The following is a 24,709-nucleotide window of genomic DNA, read 5'->3' as shown; positions in this document are numbered from 1 at the left end:
GGCTATTTTATTTAGCCAGTGCAGGCACAGTGAGCTGAATGGCGTCTTTCTGTGGTTCAAGGAGGAAGTTGTCATCAATGCATTTTAAAGGGATAGTTTCATTGTGCTGTTATTCTTTCATTCAGGTGAATTTGTTCAATACCATTCCTCCAATCTTGATTTAGTAAGTGATCTTTCTGTGTAATTGTCCATCAAGTTTATCTGATTTTCTGTTGATTTAAATATCCATTAAACTCTTTCAATTGTGCCCTCCAAGTGATATTTTATTTTCTAATCAACCATATTATGAGCCCCTTCTGGAGCAGGTAGGACTTGAATCCACACCTCCTGGGCCAGAGGTAAGGAACTACCACTGCACCCCAAGAGCTGTAGCTGAAAACCTTGACTTGATTACCTCTGGGCAACCAAATGATGTGGATAGGTCATGCCATATGTCATCTCATATTGCTATCTTGTACAATAAATCCTTGGCTGTGTCTTTGTCAAATAATTTGCATCCAACTATTAGGTACCTTTTCTCTGTCTGTTTTCCTCAAAATGTGGGATGACGTCTAAAACCTTACGACTGCAGGAATGATTTGGATCTGACAGATCAACAACATTGTAAGAGCAACAACATTATTGTTTGTCCGGGCTTCCACATTTCTTTTGAAGTTTTCAAATGCACATAAGCCAAATCTGGATGATATGCATCCAGAAATCTACTCATCTTCCTTGTCAAATCAAAGAGTAAAAGATCTATTTAGGTTAAAACAGCAGTCAAATTCCTTCATTGTAAAGCAGCTAAGCAGATTACTGGATGAAAAATTAGACACAAAGAGATCCTTTTTGCCTGATGACAGGAAGCCCCAATGAGGTCATATGCAGACGGCTGGCTGTGCAAGTATTGCAACAATTGTTCCATCTAGCCAATTAATACTTGGTACCTGGGGAAGACTGTCAATATGCTTGGCAGACAGGAGGTAGTGCTGCTAGCGCAGTGCCAGATTTATAGGCTAGTCTGCCACCCTGATCTAGGCAGTGCGCACTGTGGGCATTGAAAGTGGTAATCAACAAGGGAGGGGTAGAGAATTGACTGGAGTCAGAGGAACAGTAGCTCCATGGTTGAAAGGCATATCCATGGAGGTATTTCTGTATGCATCAAGTGAACTTAGAAAGGTGCAGTTCGCACTGGGCAGGAGCTGGCGATCTGTAAGCCTCACATAGAAGGCCAGTTTCAGGCTGCACAAACCTGACTACAATACTGGAAGTGCTTCTGATCTGGTGTAGTCTAACAGAACGCTGGGCACTCATAATTTAAGTCAAATGCTAAAGGTATTGTTGTTAGACTGGGGTCTGCTGCAGCTGGTAAGGAAACCAACATGAGGGAAAAAAGTATCTGAACTCATCCTCCATATGTCTGCCAAAGATGCATCTGTCCACACAATACTGAACACAGACCCTGTGGTAATGAAGTCCTATCTTAATATTGAGTATAACCTCCATCTATTGTATGGTACTAACAACATGCTCAATGGCATAGACTTCAAACAAATCCATCACAGCAAGATTAGCCATCCATGAGGCAATGTGGGCATCAGCAGCTGTACTGTATTAATGTAACCTGCAATCTCATGCCTTGGCATATCCCCCACTCTACCATCACCATCAAGCTGGGATATCAGCCCTGGGACAATGGAGAGTGCAGGAAAGCATGCTAGGAGCAGCACCAGGCATACTCAAAAACTGTTGACCTAGTGAAGCAACAAATCAGAATGTTTGCCAAGCAGCATAAGTAGCTTGTGATAGACAAAGCAAAGTGATTCCACAGACAACCAATCAGATCTATGCTCTACTGACCTACCACATCCAGTTGTGATTGTTGGTGGACTATTAAACAAGTCAATGGAGGAAGTGGAGGCTCCTCAAATATCCCCATTTGCAATGACGAGGGAGACCAACATATCATTGCAAAAGAGAAGGCTGAAGAATCTACAACAATGTTCAGACCGAGTATGGACTGGATAAAACTTCTCAGTTTCCTCGAGATCAGAAATGCTGGTCTTCAGTCAATTCAATTCACTCCATGTGATATCAATGTATGGTTTGAGGCAATGGATACGGCAAAGGCCGTGACAACACTCTGGCAATAACGTTTGAAGATTAGATTAGAGATTAGATTACTTACAGTGTGGAAACAGGCCCTTCGGCCCAACAAGTCCACACCGACCCACCGAAGCGCACCCACCCATACGCCTTCCCCTACATTTACCCCTACATCTAACACTACGGGCAATTTAGCGTGGCCAATTCACCTAACCTGCACATTTTTGGACTGTGGGAGGAAACCGGAGCACCCAGAGGAAACCCACGCAGACACGGGGAGAATGTGCAAACTCCACACAGTCAGTCGCCTGAGGCGGGAATTGAACCCGGGTCTCTGGTGCTGTGAGGCAGCAGTGCTAACCACTGTGCCACCATGCCGCCCACAAAGACTTGTGCTCCAGAACTTATTGCACTCCTAGCCAAGTTCTTCCAGTACAGCTACAATACTGCAATCTACTTGACAATGTGGAAATTCCACTACTGAACAACTCAAATGGCCTCCTTCTTCAAAGACCGCAATTTCCCCTCCGACTTGGTTGACGACGCTCTCCATCGCATCTCCTCCACTTCCCGCCCCTCCAATCGCCACCAGGACAGAACCCCACTGGTCCTCACCTTCCACCCCACCAACCTCCAGATACATCGTATCATCCTCCATCATTTCCGCCACCTCCAGACAGACCCCACTACCAGAGATATATTTCCTTTTCCACCTCTATCAGCATTCAGGAGAGACCACTCCCTCCGCAACACCCTCGTCAGGTCCACACACCCCACCAACCCAACCTCCACTCCTGGCACCTTCCCCTGCAACCGCAAGAAGTGAAAAACTTGTGCCCACACCTCCCTCCAAGGCCCCAACGGATCCTTCCATATCCGTCGCAAATTCACCTGCATCTCCACACACATCATTTACTGTATCCGCTGCACCCGATGTGGCCTCCTCTACATTGGGGAGACAGGCTGCCTACTTGCGGAACATTTCAGAGAACACCTCTGGGACACCCGCACCAACCAACCCAACCGCCCCGTGGCTGAACACTTGAACTCCCCCTCCCACTCCGCCAATGACATGCGGGTCCTTGGCCTCCTCCGTCGCCAGACCCTGGCCACACTACGCCTGGAGGAAGAGCGCCTCATCATCCGCCTAGGAACCCTCCAACCACACGGGATGAATATAGATTTCTCCAGCTTCTTCATTTCCCCTCCCCCCACCTTATCTCAGTCCCAATCCTCGGATTCAGCACCGCCCACTTGACCTGCAATCTTCTTCCCGACCTCTCCTCCCCCACCCCCTCTCCAGCCTACCACCCTCACCCTCGCCTCCTTCTGCCTATTGTATTCCCAGCGCCCCTCCCCCCCTCCCTTTTATCTCAGTCCGCTTGGCACACCAGCCTCATTCCTGAAGAAGGGCTTATGCCCGAAACGTTGATTCTCCTTCTCCTTTGATGCTGCCTGGCCTGCTGTGTTTTTCCAGCAACACATTTTTAAGCTCTGATCCCCAGCATCTGCAGTCCTCACTTTCTCCTCATTACAACCTTAGCCCAAGCATAGGCAAAAGAGCTGAGTTCCAGAGTGAGGTGAGAGTGACTGCAGATTTCAAATAAATGGGAATTAGGGGAAAACTTTCCACTGGTTAGAGTCATACTTGGCACATAGGAAGAAGGTTGTGATTATTGCAGGTCAGTCATCTTAGCTGCAGAATGTCTTTGCAGTGTCTGAGGTCCAGCCGTTTTCAGCTGCTTCATCAATGACCTTCCTTGCATAATAAGACCAGAAGTGGAGATGTTTACATGCACAATGTTGAGCACCATTTATGATTCCTCAGATACTGAAACAGTCATGCAGCAAGACCTGAATACTGTGCAGGCTTGGGTTGATAAATGGCAAGTAGATTAGATTCCCTACAGTGTGGAAAGAGGCCCTTCGGCCCAACAAATCCACACCGACCCTCCGAAGAGCAACCCACCCAGAACCATTCCCCTACATTTACCCCTGACTAATGCACCTAACACTACAGGCAATTTACCATGGCCAATTAACCCAGGCTGCACATCTTTGGACTGTGGGAGGGAACCGGAACACCTGGAAGAAACCCGTGCAGACACTGGGAGAATGTGCAAACTCCACACAGACAGTTTCCCGAGGCGTGAATTGAACCCGGGTCCCTGGTACAGTGAGGCAGCAATGCTAACCACTGAGTCACTGTGCTGCCCCTTTGTTCCACTCAAGTGCCAGGCAATAACCACCTGCAATAAAAATGAATCTAATCATTACTCCTTCATATGTGAAAGCATCACTGAATCCCACACTTATCAACTACCTGAAACAGAACAAATCTACAAGATGCACTACAGAAATTTGCCAAATATTTTTAGACAGCACCTATCAAATAAGAGACCAGTTCCAGCTAGAAGGACAAGGGCAGCAGATGCATGGGAACAATATCACCTTCTAGTTCACCTTCAAGTCACTACCCATCCTAACTTGGAAATATCTCACCTTGGATCAAAATTCTTGAACTCCCTTCCTACCAGAATTGTGGGTCTACTTACAGCACACGAGCTGCAGTGGCTAAAGGCACCATCTTACTACCAGCTTCTCAATGGCAACTAGGGATGGGCAATAAAAGCTGGACCAGACAATGATGCCCATATCCCATGGATGAATAAAACATAATTGTAAGTTTACAGCCAGTGGGGTCCATGAGATGTGAAGCAAGGTAGCCTCAGGTATGTCCAAAGACCAGTGTCCATAGTGAGATACCGCATTATCTTATGCAGCAAACCCACGATCAATCAGGAGTATTTGCTGCATTGATGAAGCTGAATAACCAATTACATTGATCCTCTCAGTGGTGTGATGGTGAATGTTTAAAGTGTCACATTCTGATTAGCACAGCTGCCCAGTGAAACAAGTGGCACTGGTTTATCTGTAGTTGCAGGAGAAGTTGTAGGTGCACCAAATATTAGTGTAAATGCTGCCTCAGGTACTTGGAGTCTCACTGAGTGACATTTCTTGTTCAATACTGTAGCATTAAACAATTATCAAAGGTCAAGTTCTTGAAATTATACTCTAGAGGCTTGTTTGCACATTTCTGCAGAAGTTGGTCATTTCTAGATTTTGAGACTTTGGGCTGAGAGGCATGATAAACTCCGCAAGGAATGATTGCAGTGCTGAATGTAGCTCCTGAATGTAATAACTGGGGCATTTCATGAAAAGCTGCCAAGGATATCATTGAGGAATGAAATAGAAAATATTGGAAATACTCAGTTGCTGAGAATTTTTATGTTTAAAACAAAAGTATTTACCTGAAATGTTAACTTTGTTCTCCCTGCACAGCTGCTGCCCAACAAGACCTTGGGAGGCCACTTCTGGAGTACAATATTCGGTTTTGATTTCCCTCTTAAAGGAAGGATATTATTATGTTAGAGAGATATACTAGTATGTTGCTAGGAATGGAGGGTTTGAGTTATAAGAGAGGCTGGATAGGCTGGGACTTTTATCACTGGAGGGTAGGTGGTTGACAGTTGACCTTATAGGGGTTCATAAAATAATGAGGATTGTAGCTAAGGTGAATGGCAGGTATTGTTTCCCTAGAATGGGGGATTTCAAGACTAGGGGTTCATAGTTTTTTAAGGTGAGAGGAGAAAGATTTTTAAAAAATGAGGGACAGTTACTTTTAGACAGAGTGGTTCGTGTGTAGAATGAACTTCCAGAGGAAGTGGTGGATGCGGCTACAGTTGTGCCATTTAAATGACATTTGGATAAGCACATAAATAGGAAATGTTGGGGGTGGGGGGGGGGGGGGGGGGGGCGGACGTGGGTAGGGTAGGATGTGGGCCAGGCACGGACAGGTGGGGCTAGTTTAGTTTGGAATTATGGTTGGCAGAGACTGCTTGGTCCCAATGGTCTGTTTCCATGATGTATGACTCTATGACAGGGGCAGGAGGTTTAGACGGTAATTGAGGAGAAACCTTTTCACCCAGAGGGTGGTGGAGATCTGGAATTCACAGCCTGGGAGGGTATTTGAGGCAGGAAACCTCATAATTTTTGGATCAGTACTTAGTGTCATAACATTCAACGCTAGTGTAGGTATTAGTAATTTTTTGGCAATGGGCTAAAGGGCCTGTTCTGTATTCTTCTTCTATATTGTATGACTTTGAGGCCACAACCTGAGTTTTTCCATCATTTTCTGTTTACACTTCCAAAATCTGCTTTACCTCAGAGAGACGACTGAATTGTTTCTGCCATGAAATGGGAGACTCTTTATGGGGTATATGGCATGGTTTGCTCAGATCTGCTTAAGTATTGGAACCACATTTTCAGAAGCACAGTTGCCAATCCCATGCCAACTGTTATAGGTTTTTGTGACTTTGTGTTGGGGTTTTATGCAGGTGTAAGCTGTCATGTCTTTAGTAAATATCCCTTGAGACTCAGAATTTATCCATCAAGGGTGGCCTGCACAGCTGAGGCAGCTGGGACCGTCTCCAGATGTATTCTTTATGGCAGCTTCTCAAGAATCTTGCACACATCTGAAATTCCTTTTGTGGTGGTTTCAGACTGTTTGACCATTATCTGGCACCTCTTCCTGTTTACAAGGATTCTGACTTCTATGTGGGAGCATTCAAGGCCGCATGCATGCATTCGACTGCACTCCCAAACCCGAGGAAATCCAGTGATTCCCTGATCAACCGTTACCCGGTTAGCCTGATTGACCTAAATGTGGTACGCCATGTATTATTCTGTCTTCTAGTAGATGGCATCTGTATCTTGTTCAGTGCAGTGATGGGCTGGGATTCCAAAATGTCTCCAGGCAATCCCTAAAATGATCCTGAGGTGGAGAGGTTAAACCCATGGTTACCTTCATTGCCACAGGCTATGGGAGTCATCAATTGGTCTTAACTCCTTTGGCATTCCAGAAACATGTGTTAACCCCTGCCTGGACAGATGGGGTTACCTCACACACTGATGCTACACCATCTCTGTGAAGTGAAACCTTTGTAAACCCTTTCGTCTCGGTAGATCTTCAGTGAATCTTGTCATTTCGCATAGCCATATCCTAGAATAGCTTGATCATGCTGTGCTCCTTTAAAATGTCCAGTCACGGTCTATTTGGCTGCTTCCTTAGCTTTCTTCTCATTGGGGGACACAAGCTCTGCTTGAAGAGTATCTATTGAGATTTGATACTTGCACGATGCAGTGCTTCCCCAACTGCATTATACTGTCTGCACGATGCAGTGGACATGCATTCTGCAATCATTCCAGACTAAAGACATTCCAGACCTATGAAGTTTTGCTTATCTAATGTCAGATTGTCTGTTGACACTGCAGCTGTACTGAACAACTGGTACTTACTTCCAGTCAACATTAAGCTGTTGCTGAATTTTTTGCTTATTTTTATTGTGTATCTCTAACACTTTATGGAACCAATGAGATGCACAAACAACCTATGCTTCGAAAGATGGCTATCAGTTGGCTCCCCACTGTTTCCTATGTGTTCCCTGTCCTGTTGGCTGACAGGTAAATTTTATTGGTAGTGGTAAGATATTGAAGATCTGCTCTGGTGTGTCCCAGCCCAACCCTCCCTCAAACCCATCACTGTAAGGACAATAAAAGAAACGGACGAAAATCACCTCAACAGCAACTCTATGTTGTAAACAAAAGCAACCCAAGTATTGTAAGCGGCTTCCCTAGTACTTCCAGTCTGATACTGTATACTACAATATTCATAACATCAAATTTTTTTAAATTAGTTGATGCAGGAACCTCTACTAGGCAATGAGGGAGCAGGGAGTAGGGGAAGTGCAAATCTTCCAGTTGTGAAAGGATTATTTTGTTTTGCCAATATCTGTACTTTAATGACAACCTCTACCTTTTCAGCTTTGATGAATTTGAATGATTTAAGATTTAAGCCTGTGCTAACTAACACGCTAAAATGAGACGAGCCAGATTTATATATCTTATGTACAGTATACATTATCTATTCAGAGTTTCTCAACCTCACTCTCTATATTGAACAATTTTGAGTAACTACACATCCCTTCCCACTCTGTCGTGTTTTTCTAATCAGAAGGGATTTGTTGCGTTTTCACCCCAATGATAAACATGGTTTACATTTTAAATGATAAACCACTTCTGCCCTCTGGGGCTGAGGCTGGAAATTGCAATGCCTGTGATGGTTTGACTTTGGCTGCTGTTGATGGCAGTACCAACAGAATTGGAGGAATGGATTTATAACTTGCTCAGATATTTTCTTCTAATAGAGATATCCTTTTATTAGAGGAGTGTTTAAGGCACCAGTTCATTTAACAGCACTTAACTGGGTATCCAGGCCTTGGTTGAATGGGGGTCTTAATTTCTTTTAATATAGTACTTGGTTTATCCAAACATCTTTGAATAAGATGCAACAAAATGTTTGTGCTAATGTTTATATATGCTGAAAAATTGCTTCTCAATGAATATTACAAGCAAGGAGGTACCAAAAGTTCTTAAGGATAACAGCTGAGATGGTGGCTGTTGGCCTGCAGTACAAACTGCCTACCTTTTCAGGAGATGTTTTGTAACTAAGTTATATTTCACTTTGGGCAACAATGTTTTCTAAATCTCCTTCATTGATTCATAAGCATTTTAGAGCAACAAAACTGAATTGCTGCAGTTAATCACTATAATCCATGGTATACAGTTCCCTTAAGAAAATATATAAAATTGAAATACCCTCTAATATTACCTAAACAGTGTCAAATGGAACTTACTGTGTTATGAATGATATTGATTGTCATGGTGATAATGCTCTGGTTCCTTATGAAATTGTTGTATAGATCATGTTGAGTTTTCAGAGTAGCTGTATAGTTTATCACTTAGCTTTTACGTGAGGTTAAACATTTCTGATTAAGTGCATATATGAGACCTTTTGAAGGCCTTAGTGTGATAAATTAGTAGTCATAAATGTATATGAAGAGTAAAGCCCTAGGTTTGTAGGTGAGTTATTTACAATAGTATCCCCAGTGATGAACACATCAAACAGCAGATCAAAGGAAAAGACCAGATTTAATTTCAAATGAAGTGTCTTGAAGTACTCAGTAATCTGAAGGGATTGTATTATTTGAGGCACTTTTTGAGCATGTGTTTATTTTAAATCCCATCAGGTATAATAACATTGGTCTGTGGTTTTCAGTAAAATATCATTATAATGTAAGACATATGGATACAGTTTGGCTTTCAGTGCAATCTGTTTTGGTCCTATTTCTGTACAAATCTTAAGACAAAAATGTGAAGACAGGTTTAATATCTCTGACAGCAAATATAACATCCTAATTTGACATGTTGGGCTTTTGAGAGCTATTCTACTTTAAGGTGTACTGTGTATGTTCACCTTTGCATTTTTGGTCATGAAGAATTTCTAATTTTGAGTTCTGTGGAAAGATGAGCATTAAAGTTCCTGCTGGTGTTATTATAATAATGACATAGCGATGTTCGTTTTTGTTCTAGCCCCTGGAGATTCCTGATGGCCACCGAGCACCCTTCCCTTCCCACTACCGCAGCAGCAGTACTCGCAGTATTGACACACAGACACCCTCTGTCCAAGAGCGCAGTAGTAGCTGCAGCAGCCACTCACCATGTGTCTCCCCTTTCTACCTTACTGGATCTCAGGAGGGAAGCCCATGCTCAGCAGAAGACCTTCAGTATGAGAGGGACAAAGGTGAGAGAATAGACTTCAAAGTGCGTCAATGCATGCTGTTAATGTTTTTTTTTATTGGCCAATTGCGCATAGACAGGGCTATCACCTACATTGATATGGGTTTTAATATGAAAATGCTACATGGGTTAATCCTGCCAGCCTTTAGTTAAGCATGCTGAGGTAACAATCTATACACTACAGAGTGCAAATAAGTTACACCAAGATCATTCTAACACCAATGATCATTGAATAGATTTTACCTGTCAAAAATGAACAATATCCCTCTTGTGCAATCACTGGGAGAAATTACTGTTGCTATGAATAAGGCAATGCGCAATACCACTTTGCTGTTAGAAAGTTGTAAAAATACAGGATTTGAAGTTGCAGGCGTCAGTTTAAAAAAAAAAGTATCTTCAAGGGTTGACATTCAGTTTCCTGAAACTATACTACCATGTTCACTCTGGAGTAGATAAAGACAGAGGTGATGGAGAAGAGGAAAACATGGTTACCAATTTGTGTCTTCAATTCTGGGAATGTAATTGGGAATAGCTTGTCAGATGTTGAACATGCAGGTCTTGTATTCCATCGACATGTTTCAGGGTATGCTGGATGGTCTATAACAGATGGGCAATCTGCCCCACTACATTATGCTGGATTAGTGGTGCTGGAAGAGCACAGCAGTTCAGGCAGCATCCAAGGTGCAGTGAAATCGACGTTTTGGGCAAAAGCCCTTCATCAGGAATCATTATCAACTAATCCAGAATCTGGTTTCCAGCATCTGCAGTCATTATTTTTACCCCACTACATTATTGCCCAGAAAGTACACAAAGAAATACCTGAGTTTCACAATTGCTGTTCCTCTCCAATACAGTGGTATTTCAATCAGCTTTCCTGGTGGTGTTGGTTATGCAACCACTGTTCAAAACTTAGACATTTTATAAAACAAAACTTGAAAATTACTTACTTTCATTTCAAGTGTAGAGATATTGTGGCAGCAAAAGCCTTCATGGTGGGAACAGGGAAAGCTAAAGGAGAGGGTTACATTTGTTACAGAGGCCCAGGAGAATTCTGGATGGGGCAGTCGGTTTGGTAGTGTTTTTAGAAACCTGCATTTCAGAATGGCTCAATTTATGCCCTTATCTGGTGGGATTTGTAGACTCAGAGAAATTATGATTCAATGGAGCTTTCTCAGGACCTGGGATATTTATCAAGGGAAAAGAACTTTAAGGAATTTTGTCTTTCTTTAGTGTGAACTTGATTAAATTTTCATCAGTATTTTTTGGACTATTGGCTGCCTTTCTTCTATTTCATTATTTAACCAAATCCAACCATGCATCCTTCTTTGTTGGACATACAACATAGTACATACAGGTACTTACAGAAACAATCTTTGATCGCAGTGTGTACTATCCACAAGATGTACTGCAGAAATTCACCAAAAATCCTTAGACAGCACCTTCCAAACACATGACTACGGCTCTGTAGTTTCCCTCACCTTCCTGACTTGGAAATATACCACAGTTCCTTCACTGTCGCTGGGTCAAAATCCTCTCTAAGGGTATTGTGGGCCAACTTGCAGCACATGTACTGCAGAGGTTCAAGAAGACAGCTTAGCCAGTGACCACCCACATCCCATGAGTGAATTAAAAACAAGTTTTTGGATATCATTAGCATTTTGTCTTTTTCTACATAGGATAGTTCAAGTCTGTTGCTGCTAAAAACATTTCAAAATTACCTGCAAACTTCCTGTATTTATTTTGAATTATCAGTAGTTTATAGCATATTTCTGCATTATTTCTGACTCAACTTAATCAAATGCTTTTTTATGGCTTGAAATATACCTTTAATTATTGCCATTCCTTTTTCTTCTATCTCTGCTGAAAAATTAAAATGCAAAATTTAACTAATCCGAAATATGAGACAGCAAGAACACCCTTTTGTTCTAATTAGATTACTGACAGTGTGGAAACAGACCCTTCGACCCAACATCCACCCAGGCCCATTCCCCTACCTTTATCCCTTCACCTAACACTACGGGCAATTTAGCATGGTCAATCCACCTGACCTGCACATTTTTGGATTGTGGGAGGAAACTGGAGCACCCGGAGGAAACTCACTGGCAGAATGTGCAAACTCCACACAGTCAGTCGCCTGATGCGGGAATTGAACCCGGATCTCTGGCACTGTGAGGCAGCAGTGCTAACCACTGTGCCACCGTGCTGCCCACTTAATGTTGCCTGACCCTGGATTTTTACTTATGATGATTTGCATGTTAATTCTCTTAGACTTCTCGTTAGTCTTTCATACTTTTTTAAAACCTATCCTTTCAAGCATTTCTTTGCTCGTTGCGTTGAAGTAAATTATTGCATAACCTGCCTTTTTTGGACTATTTCAGGCAGCTTTCAAACTTCATGATGTTTATTTTGAATATATTTTTCATGCACTGTTAATATTTGCCAGAAATATATTAGAAAACTATTTAAGACAGGCATACGCTAAAGGTGATGGAGAGGCTATTATTTTTTCTCCTTTAGCTCATTGTTCTATGGATATGTTTGGTTACCCATCACATATTTACCTATCTCTTGAATAGCTCCATGGTATCTGTTAAGTCCTAACTAGGAAACAATTCATTGTGTTTAGAAGTGCTTTTTGAACATCCATGTGTAATTGCAAACCCCCCCCCCCCCCACTTAGTTTTATGCACGCATATTTTGGATATTCTGCAATTTCTTATTTATCAAAGTTTTACTGGTATCTTCATTTTGTGGACTAGGGATAAGTCTTGTGGTTCCTTTGTGTCATTTGTACTTTGATGTTTCCTTTGTGTTCCGTGACCAGAACTCATTTACATCCTGGAATTCCCTTCCTAAATCTCTTTGCCTTTCTCACTCACTCACATCCTTTTAAAACAATTCTATAAAACCTAAAGTTTAACCAAGTTTTTTGTTATCTACCCTAATATCAGTGTCGTATTATGTGTACTGTAATGATCTGGTGAAATACCTTGGGATGTTTCATGATATCAAAGGTGCCAAGTGAACATAAATTGTAGTTCTATTATTTATGATATGTGATTAGAGCTGTCTACACCTCTACTGTGGTGGCCTCAGATTTTGTGTTGGTATCCTTTCAGCTAGTAAGTTCTAGTGAATACTGACTCTGTTTTAATCAATTTCTTGTCCACCTTCAAAGTAATTAGGCTAGTAAATCCATCAAAATTATACAGGGATCTTGGATGTGGGATTTTACTGAAGTTTTCTAAGTCTAATTTATGGGGACCATAATTTTCAAAGCAGAAGGAGTTCAGTGGACACTTTGTGCTTGAACAATTTTGAAGCAATTTCACTATCTTTCTCTTCCCCATTGTGATTTATATTCTTTTCCACAAATGTTGGTCCACTTTTAAACTAACATGTGGTGGTTGGTGGCTCAGATATACCATGTAACGAAGCTTTCCATACTTCCGTCTCACTTTGTTAAGACATTTTGTTCAACCTTCTTTCCTCTTTTTATCATGATAGTCCTTTGTCATTGATGCTTCAACTGTGAGGTACAATTCTTCTCTACTCAAGCTTCCAAAGATCTTCAGAGTATTTTATCAAATCCCCTCTTTACCCTTGCTGTTCCAGATGAAATTGTCCCAATATCTTATCTCTCTCCCTATTGCTACACTTTCGTATTCCTAGTGTGAGCTGAGTGAATTTATACTTAAAATAATGACCCATAGATAACATTTTCAATGAGTTTTAGATTATTTTTATAGTATTTAATACATGTACAATTTACTATTTTACTGTTTGTAAATCCCAAAAGCTTTTGATTTATTTTATGGATTTAACTACACTTATGTTTTCAGAGAATTATGGGACTCATATTTCTTTTCCTTATATTAACTATTCAATCCAGTTATTATTCCATCTAAAATATATCGTTCTATACTTTGCGGATTTAATTGCATTCCTCTATTTGCTAATCTGTTCTGCTCTGATTTTCTGACATTCTTTCTTGATATTTGCTAAAAAATCTCTATCCTTGTATTTTGACTAAATGGTGATGTTGTATTCCACATGCATACATGCATATCACCTGTGTGCAGCAAGAACAACATTAAAAACACAGATCATAAAATATCACTTCCAAGCCTGCTCCAATACAAACTTGGTTAACAAAGGATTAAGTGTAATCCTTTTTTCTGTCCTACGTTTGTATCACAGTTGCTATGTTTGTTTGCATACATGCAATCATTGTAAATTGCCTCCTGTGGTGCATTTTATTGATCACCTTCTGAAACTTTATTTCCCTAATATGTATTGTATTCCTTTTGTCTATATTAAAAATGTTCTTCAAAAATGTCTGTCAAATAATCAAACTTGAACAGCCTTTAATAAATCCATATTGTCTATCTCTCTGATCACTTTGTTCAATTTGATTACTAATGAAGGTAGCCTGACTGATCTATAAGTAACCAATTTGATCTCTCTTTGTGTTACATTGCCTTTGCTACAGAGCTTGCCATAAATTATTTTTCATTTATTATTTTGTGAGATGTGTTTGTCCCAGGCAAAGTCAGTATTTGTTGCTCCTATTCTGCCATTGAGAAAATGGTGAACTGTCTTGTTGAACTGCTGCAGTACTGTTAGGAAGGGAATTTCAGACCTTTGACCAAGAATCCTAGCATATCTGAAGAAAATTGAAAAATGTAAATTTAAAGCATATTATTCAAATTTTTAGTCATATCCGTGGCTTGCAATTTTCTTTGAATACCCTGGTGAGATTCATTCATTTATTTATTTTCCGTCGTATTTCCTCTGCTGTTTGAGTTTCCAGGGTTTGCCTAAAATGGTTCTGCCTCACTGCAGTTGATCTGATCATGTGTCCTTTGTTTCGCAAACCACTCATGTAAATATCTTCTCTAACTTTGAAAGCTCTATTTTGAGAATAGGGGAATAATACCTTTCATAAAAGCCTGGTTCAATTCCTTCTTAGTGCAGAGTAGTTCTCAGAATTCAAAAAAAAAATCTGCTCTAAAGGACAACATTAGTCACAGCTGAAACTTTGCATTTCTACTGTAATGCTTGCAGCTGTCTTTGTAGACCTCTGTGGAAGTGACATTCTTGTAATTGCACCATCTCTGCTAGCACTATTGAAGAGTATTGAAGCTTCATTCTGCTTATCTTCCTTTGTTACATCGTGTTCACACTATAAAAAGTAATGTAACTTAAGAAAAAATATACAGTTATGGAGTGCAAGTATAAAACCCACAAGTTTGAATGAAGTTAGAAGTTAGAGAGTTTAATTTTCTTTTATCCATTCATGGTATGTGAGCTTCACTGGCTGGGCTGTTCTTAATGCTAATGCCTTGAGAACATGGCAGTGAGTTGCTTTCTTCAACCGCTACAATCCATTTGGATTAGGGATCCCCACAATGCCATTGGTGGGGGGCACGGGAGGAAGGGTTGGAAATTCCAGGAATTTAGCCAGTGACAGTGAAGGAATGGAAATATAATATTCCAAGTGGAATATGAGTGGCTTGGAGGAGAAGGTGCAGGCAGTGATTTTGCCATGTATCTGCTGCGTTTCTCCTTCTAGGTGGTAGTGCTTGTGGGTTTAGAAGGTTCGAAAGAGGCTGATGAATTGCTGCAAAGCATCTTTCAAATTGTATCCACTGCTGCTTCTAAGCATTGTGGAGAGAGAGAGCATACAAATGTCTGTCAATTAAATAGCCTACCTTGATCTGAATGGTTTCAAACATCTGGAGTTTTGTTGGTGCTGCATTCGTCCAGGCAAGTGGAGAGTATTCCATCACACTCCTGTCTTTTGCCTTGCAGATGGTGGTCAGACCTTGTGGAATAAGGAGGTGAATTACATACTACAGTATTCCTATCTGTTCTTGTATCCATAGTATTTATGTGGCTGGTTCAGTTCAATTTCTGGTCAGTTGTAATCTCTAGGATATTGATAGTGGGAAATTCAGTGATGGTTATGCCATTGAATGTCATAACATAATGCTTTCATAAAGATGGTCATAGCCCAGCAGTTCTGTGGTTCAGCTGTAACTTGCCACTTGTCAGAGCAAACCTGGACATTGTCCAAGTCTTGTTGCATTTACAAATGGATTGCTTCAGTACCTGAGAAGTTGTGAATGGTGCTGTACACTGTACAGTCCTACTTCTGACTTTATAATTAGAATGAAGCAGCTGAAGATGGTTGGGTCTAGGACATTCTCCTGATGATCTCCTGCAGAATTAACCTCATGAACACATTTGAACTAAGGTCCATCAAGTTTATTTAAAATGGAGTTGGAGTGACATGGATTGCTGAAATAGAGGCAGAAAATGGTGAAATGCGCAGCCAATCATAATCTAATGAATGGTCATTGAGCTGAAACTGTGGGTGGAATTTTTCCATATCCAGTTTGTGTTTTGTTGAGTGAGATTTATGGCTGTCAGTTTGCCATGGTTTGGAGCCACTTTTCTCATGCAACCTTCCCTCTTTCATTTCATACATTATGCAGCTGGACTCTTGGGCACCAGTTTCTGGGAATTACACAACTAGAGATACAAAGGTACAAAGGCATTTCCAGCCATTATGTCCAGTTGCAATTCAGGAATTTGCCCTCACATTGCGGTGCTTGCCTGTTATCATCAAAGATATGGTCAGAAGAAAGGAAAGCTTGCTTCCTGCTTTGTGAATAGTGGCCGGGATGTGTTGGTCGATGGAGTGGTGGAGAGAAATCTTTTCTCCTGCAGATGGCCAAACCAGTCTATACCCAAATTTCAGCCTGTGTCAGTGCTGCGTCCTGGGCGAAGCAGGATACTCATTAGTGCCAGAAGAAGGTCAATGATCTGCTGTGCTCGATAGAGCTAACTGCCACCATCTTCTCTTTGTTACCTCACACTCCAACAGTCACCACTTTCTCTAACCCTGTACCAGCCTTTTCTCACCAGGCTCATATTGCGTGTAATATGATCCCAGCTGATGGTACTACTGGGCAGGTCATGTCCCAGAATGAAAAGAAACATGTTAGGTCTTTACTCAGTTGATGTGATTGTTAATCACTAAAAGATGTGACAAAACTCAGACTTGCTTTAACAACAAAACAAGTTTATTACACAAAAGAAGAAATGGAAAAAAGAGAAACTAAGCTATCTAAATATCAAAAACCGCTAGTATGATGTAAAAAAAAGTTTCAACCTGTTCTCTGATACGATGTGGCACACAGACTCAAGTCCAGAGGAAACAAATAAATGTCTTAAATATTTAGGTTTCCACTTACTTGACGTTCTTGGCCTTGGATTATTTTATGAGTCAATTTCAAACAAGCCAACATGATTTTTTCGAAAGATCTGAGTGGCTAAACTTTCTCAGTTCTAATAACCTGCAGATTTCTGACTGAACCCTATTAGTTGGAAGTTTCACACAGATCATTGATTTCCTGCGTGACTTCTTGTAAGCAAACTAAATTAGCTTCTACATTCAACATGTCCTCTGAACTGAGCTGAAACATTTTATTTCTGAACTACAAACATATGAATCAGGAGGAAGAGTAAGCCTTTCAGCCCCTCAAGCCTGCTACACCTTCAGTAGGTAACAGCTGGTCTAATTATAATTGTAAATCAGCATTCTCACCTATTCCTGATAACCTTTCAAGTCCTTGATTTTGCCTTAGAACTGTTCAAATACTCTTTTTCCACCACCTTTCAAGGAGAGACTACAGAAAGACGCACAACCCTTGCAAACAAATTTTTGTGGCCTCACCTCTGTTTTGTATGGGAAACACAACTTTAAAACAGTAACCCCTAGTTCTAGATTGTCCCATATCTACCTTGTTAAGAACATGCAGGACTTTGTGGCTCAGTTAAGTCACTTCTTACTTTTACTAAAGTTCTGAAGGTGCAAGACTAGTCTGTCAAACCTTTCCTCCTAAGGTAACCTACCCATTCCAGATATTAGTCTTGTAAATCCTCTTGGAACTGTCTCCAATGCATTTGATTCTTCCTTTAATAAGGTGACAATACTGTACACTGTACTCTAGGTGTAGTCTCATCAGTGCCTTGTATAACTGAGGCATAATATCCATGCCTTTAAAAAACAAAGAACAGTACAGCACAGGAACAGATCCTTCGGCACACCAAGACTGTAATGACACATGATGCCTTTCTGAACTAAAAACCTTTGGTCTCTATGTGGTTCAAATTCCCCCTATTCCCTATTCAAATACCTGTCAAGATGCCCCAATGTTACTGTACCTGTCTCCACCACCTTCTCTGACAGCGCATTCCAGGCACTTACTACCCTCTGTGTAAAGAATGTGCCTCTCACATCTCCTTTAAACTTACTCCCTTTTACCTTAAACCTGTATCCCCTAGTAATTGACATTTCTACCCTGGGGGAAAAAAGCTTTGACTATCCATTCTATCCATGCCTCTCATAATTTTGTAAACTTCTATCTGGTCGTGCCCTCCCCAATTTCTTCTCAGCTAATACCCTCCAAACCAGACAACGTCCTGGTAAACCATTCCTGAATGTCTCCAAAGTCTTCATATGCTTCTGGTAGTATGGCAACGAGAGCTATAACAGTTTTATACAGCTGCAACATGACTTTCCAATTTTTATATTTGGTGCCCTGACCAATGATGTCAAGCTAGCTATGTGCCTTCCTGACTATCTTATTCACTGCAGGTTTCTGTGGACTCTAGATCCCTCTGTATGTTAATTCTACTAAGAGTTCTGCCATTTACTGTATATTTTCCTCCAGTGTTGAATCTTCTAAAATGTATCACCTTGCATTTGTCAGGATTAAGCTCCACCTGCCATTTCTCTGCCAACACTTCAAGTCTATCTATAGCCTCCTGTATCCTCTGACAATCTTTACTATTTACAGCTTCCCCAATCTTTGTGCCATCTGCAAACTTACTAATCAGGCCACCTATATTCTCCTCCAAGTCATTTATATATGTATTGGAACAACAGGGGTCCTTGCCCTGATCCCTGTGGAACACCACCGATCACAGATCTCCAATGTGAAAAACACCCTTCCACCACTACCGGCTCACCACAGATCCCATGTGAGCTCACCTTTTGTATCAGCCTGCCATGAGGGACCTTGTCAAAGGCCTTGCTAAAGTTCATACAAACAACATCTATCCCCCTGTCCTCATCAAGCATCTTTGTCATTTCCTGAAAAAGCTCAATCAAGTTTGTGAGACACAACCTTCCCACACAAAGCCATGCTGCCGATAAGTCCACATTTTTCCAAACGTGAATCAATTTTATCCTTAAGAATCTTCCCCAATAATTTCCCTACTACTGATGTAAGGCTCACCAGCTTGTAATTTCCTGGATTAACTCTGTTGTCCTTATTAAATTAACAATTCTTCAGTTCTCTGGGACCTTTCCTATGATTGAAAAGCATACAAAGATTTCATACAAGGCCCCTGCAATTTCTTCATCTGCCTTCCTCACTTTCTGGGTAGATCCCATCAGGTCCTGGGGGCATGTCTACCTTGAAGCATTTTAAAATACTCAACACCTTTTTATATTGACATACCCAGAATATCATACCCTCAATTTCTCTTGTCATCTAAAGTACCCAAATCTTACCATCCTTCAGTTTCACAGCAACAAGCTAGTTCTAATCAACAGGCGTTTAAAATATTTCCACATGCCAGGTGAGGATTTATTCTCAAACAGTTACCCACTCCCCCATCAACATTCCCCAGTTCCTATCTCATATTGGAGTATTTATCTTTACCCCAATTTAGTACTTTCATCTGAAAGCTACTCTTATCCTTAGCCATAAGTAACTTAAAAGCTTACAGAGTTATGATCACTGTTCCCAAAATGCTCCCCCACTGAAACTTCACTAACCTGGTTGGGCAATTCCCCAACACCAGGTCTAGTATGACTCATTCCCTCATTGGGCTATTTACATATCGTTTCAAAAATATCTAACAAATTCTTCTCTCATCCAAGCCCCTAACACTAGGTGAATCCCAGTCAGAACAGTGGAAGTTAAAAATCATCCACTACAACAACTATGTTGTTTTTACATTTTTCTATAATCTGCCCAAACATCTGTTCCTCTATCACCCATTGGCTGTTGGGAGACCTGTAGTACAATCCCACAAAGTGACGGTGCAATGGCTCAATGATTAGTGCTCCTGCCTCACTGCACCAGGGACCCAGGTTAAATTCCACTGTGACTGCGCAAACTCCACACAGACATTCTTCCAGTGTCTATGTGGGTTTCCTCCCACAATCCAAAGATATGCAGGTTAAGTGAATTGGCCATGCTATCCAGGGAGTGATCCATCTTTCTTTCCCTCAAGGGTCTTGAATTATGGAGGATGCAGTTTTTCCATTTTAGATTGAAAGTTATAATCCATTTTAACACCTGTGCTGAAAAAAATAAGTAATTCGTTTTGCTTTTGACAAGTCACTGACATGAGTCATGTGGTGATCAATTGAGCCATAAAAGAATTTCCCTCAAATTTTACAAATTCCTTTGCCTTTCCTGGAGATAGTGAAATTAGTAGATACCAAGTTATGTCATTAATAATGGAGGTGGTTTGATGGCTGTCTTGGTCTGTATTTTCATCTGATAAATGCCAACATATGTAACACTCATAGGACTCACATGTAAGTTTTTTTATGACCTTGGAATAAAAACAAACCATGGTATTTTAAATGTACATTTCACATGGGCAACATATCTAAGTTTTAACTTCAAAAATGTGACAAGGGTGTCTAACTGATATGCATCTTTGGGGCAAACTTTGCTGTCTGTTATGAGGTTTCTAGGGTACCTTTTAATATGGAAAATATCTTTCTTCTATTATCAATTTCCCTTTCTACCCACCATTCCTGCAGTATTAATTCACAATTACTAGTTATATAAGTAACTTTCCTCACTAATTTGATCATTTTTACAACAAATTGCAACTGCAGCATTTCATTACATTCAAAAATGTTTTTGATTAAACTATTTACCTTGGGTGGATTGATGGACAAAATAACTTTCCCATTTTGTCAAGGAAAGATCTCATGTGATACTGATCAACTAGATCAGTATTTTAGCAAATGTGATTGATTCAGCATCCATAAATATGATCAGAATAAACCTGTTTACAGAGTTATTGTCATTATGAATGACATAGTAATGACTTTTATCAGAAAGTAATATTGAATATTTTTCAGTCTAGACTGACCAAATTTACAAACCAGCTTAAATATTAGCAGATGATTTCAAACAATGAAAGAAAATAACAAGATTATAGTACTTATTCAATTGGGCTGCTCCTTTGTAATGTAAGTTGGCCACTGTAAAGATGCTTTGTATGATGCTGTGTCGTTTTTTATGGTACAAAGTTCATGGCAAGAAATGATGTTGAATGCAACATAAAACAAATCAGAAGAATTTGGTTTCCTTTAAAACAAATTAGGAAAAAATATCAAGCAATACCATTTGGACAGAAACAGATTATTAAATAGATCAAGTAGGATTGTAATATTTTGAGCTATGTTCTGAATGTGATTTAAAATTTAACGGGTGGAGAGCAATTGAACTTTTAAGTGCAAAGTATGTCTTTCAAGGAAACTGGCTTAAAATAAATATTTGTCATTCCTTTTCTTTAGTAATGACTTGTTGCAGTAACTAAAACTGAAATGTTTGTTTTTCTCTCACCAAAGCGCCTGCCAATGCGACTCCTGAGCTGAATACCACAAAGTGTAAGAGATCAGTCCTGGCTGACACACTGTCCCTTTTAATTTGTTTCCACTCTTCCCCCTTTCTGCTCCCCTCAACCACCACCCCCAACCTGCCTGTAAGATAAGGTATTCAATCATGTTTCTCTCTATATCAGACTACATTAGAGCTTCTCTGTGTAATTCTTTGCAATTTGCCTTCAACGATTTTGAGGATCAGAATGTTTAGGAATGTTGGTAAACAACTCACGTCCTAGCACTTAATAGCTTAGCGTATAGACAGATTCTATTTGGTGTATTATCAGTTTCTAATGCTGTGCCAATATGTGGCTCATATACATGCTATTAACTTAGAATAGGAACACAACAATCAAGAGATTTTGTAAATGACAGTGCCATATTAATTAATTTGATAAACTTTAATCAGTTACAGTATAATGTCAATAATTTAAATAGACACGAGCATAAAAGAATTTCTGCCCAGACTTGATTATTTCCTGATGAAGGGCTCCTGCCTGAAACGTCGATTTTCCAGCTCCTCGGATGCTGCCTGAGCTGCTGTGCTTTTCCAGCACCACTCATTTCAATGCTATCCTCAACTTCCTCCTGAGCTTGAGTTTGTTCAGATTTTCTGCCTGTAACTTACTCCATCACTTGAATGCTTGCTGCTTCACAGTAGTTTCAAGTACTGGAGGCCTGTATTTTAAAATACTCATCTTCACGATCAACATGTCCAAAGCCTTGCCTCTCCCTATCCTTGTAACTTACTCCCACTCTCCAACACAAACTGCTAGCCTTTTGTCCAGTGGTTACTCTGTCACGGTCCCATCAAGGTGCCAGAAAAATGCAAGTTGTATTTAAAGTAATGTAATCTTCAGTTTGCTTGTACCATCAGCAATCAACATGCCCACAATGAGCTCTTTATTTTTACAAACACTGAATTCTAAATTCATTCTCTTGTGATTAAAATTTGTTTTTTTTGGGCACAGAGGTCATGATTTGCAGTTTGCTCGTACCTGTTCATTGGTGAAATTTGGTGCTCCTAGCTTGCTGCTATGATTATAGTTTGAGTGGATTTCTCATGGCTGCCTTATGCTTCCTGATGTAGCCTCTATGTTCAGAAGGAAGCCAAATAACATTGTGCTGAGAGTATATGATGCAACCAGACTTGCCTGTTTAAAACCAATATGTCCCCTTTTAAAAGGAATGTTGGACTGAATGATATTGCTGAAATTTACAACTTGTAAATGGAACACCAGGGCAGAGGAAAAGTCCCAGGATAATGAATGCAGCACTGGTCGCATTAGTGATGGCATTGAACAGGAGCAGACTGCATGGTTCCATGGAGTGGAAACAAATAATCGGGGAGGTCAATTTCCAGCAGTTAGACTTGGCAGCATTGCCACAAGAAGTCCAGTGAAGTCGTGAGTGGTCAAGGTCAGTGACTGCAAGTGAACATGTTACTGCCCACCACAACTTTAACCTCTCACAAAACATTAAGCCACATCCCCAGCAATACTCCCTGGCACTGACCACTGCTAACAATCTCACACTCCACATTACTCTCACATATTTACCAATGCTGCCAGCCTCACAGACACCTTTCACTGCCATCACATATCGCCAGCTATTCAGCTATTGCAGAGACTAAACACGACACTACATGATCATTGAAATTCTGTCTTCTCTCTTGCAGCACAAGTTGGAATACAACAAGAGGGAGAAGAGCAAAACCAGCAGGTGGAAAGGACACCTGCATCCCCTGAACACTACACAGGTGATGAATCTCAGCATCCTGGAGTCGACTGCGATAGAGCCTGTAGTATCCAGCATCATTCCAAGCACTGAGGATGATAGTGTGTTCCTGTAATATGCCACTTCTCCCTCATCCTGTTATGTGGCATGATGGACCAACTGCTGACAGTGTTAGCATGGACCTCTTGCTTCCCACCCAAGCCTGCCACCCTGCCATTTTCTCACCAACCTTGTGACTTCCTGAATCTGGCACAATCATAGCAGTCCCTGGACAGTGAGGATGAGAGAGAGCAACAACACAGCAGTAATGAAGAGGTCCTATCATTTGTTCCTGACACACTCGGCCATCAGCTAATATCCTGGCACTGCACATATCTTGAAAGGATTGTATTGAGTGGGGATAAGCAGTTGGCATATATGGGCTGGTACCATGCCAGGATGAAAATTAAAACAAATTTGTCAGTTCACCGGATGGCAATGTCACTGAGTTCTGCTAGACAGGACTCTTCAATGGGACTCAATGGAATAACATGAAAGCACCAAGTGGACGCACATTCTGGGTGCTTTGGCTGACCTGTCAATCTCCTGTGACTTTTGAGGAGTATAAAGGAGCCTCGCTCCAAGTTGGCAGCTATTTTGCAGCCTTTGTGCAGGCGCATCATTTACTCTTCTGTCACATCCATGAGGACACAGTAATACTCTTGGCAAATCCAGCATTTACAAAAAAAAACTGCAGAATGCTTACATTTTGCATACTTACAAACATTGCTTTCAGTGACAGACAAAGCCATTGGACCTAATCATCGAAGATGAATATTCTGCCATCAGCTCATTTAGCCGTATAAATAAAGCTAACACAATGTTTCCTGGCCTCCCCCTCACACATCTTCTGGCGACTTTGTCCAGGGCCCCCTTCTCAAGAGGATGTTCTGTCCTGACCTCTCTGGCAATGCTGTGCACCCAAATGAAACATCACTAGGCCTCCAAATATGGAAATCATTCCCATTTTGTTTAAAAAAAACCAAATCTACATGGCCATGTAGAAGAACAAATGTGTACTATGGCACAATGATATACGACAGTCCATCATAGCAAGATTGAAGACCATTTAAAAAATATAGACTGGAATAGGCTGTTCAGCCCCTTGAGCTTGCTCCAACATTCAACAGAATCTTGGTTGATCCAACATTCTCACGTCCACTCTCCTGCCCTTTCCCTAAAACCTCTCACATTCCTCACACCTTAAAAGAAGAAAACTAATGATCTGGTTTTCTTTGTGCTTTCTCTGGTTAGTGCAATCATCAAGAATATCCACTTAGCATCTGATGCCAAATTGTTGATACATGCTAAATAATTCACAAAGAATAATCTCAGAGCAATTGCATGACAGTGTTCTGATGAGGAGGGTATACAGCTAATACCATAATCTGAGACAATTCTATTTGACTCTTACTAGTCACGCAGTTACCGACGCCATTG

The 24,709-nt window shown here is 40.8% G+C and overlaps 1 protein-coding gene across 2 annotated transcripts in view; it reads left to right on the top strand.

The window, feature by feature from the left end:
• The window catches only part of LOC140480493 (glucocorticoid-induced transcript 1 protein-like), a 226,278-nt gene that overhangs the window by 168,551 nt on the left and 33,018 nt on the right, over positions 1–24,709 (top strand). For both annotated transcript variants that reach the window (XM_072575420.1, XM_072575419.1), the window contains one exon: positions 9,577–9,787. In XM_072575420.1, the coding sequence (XP_072431521.1) occupies positions 9,577–9,787 (211 nt within the window). The remainder of the gene's footprint in view (positions 1–9,576; positions 9,788–24,709) is intronic.

Source organism: Chiloscyllium punctatum, chromosome 8 (genome assembly GCF_047496795.1).
Source record: "Chiloscyllium punctatum isolate Juve2018m chromosome 8, sChiPun1.3, whole genome shotgun sequence".
NCBI lineage: Eukaryota > Metazoa > Chordata > Chondrichthyes > Orectolobiformes > Hemiscylliidae > Chiloscyllium > Chiloscyllium punctatum.
Note: the sequence above shows the minus strand (reverse complement) of the source record. Positions and strands in the feature narration are given on the sequence as shown.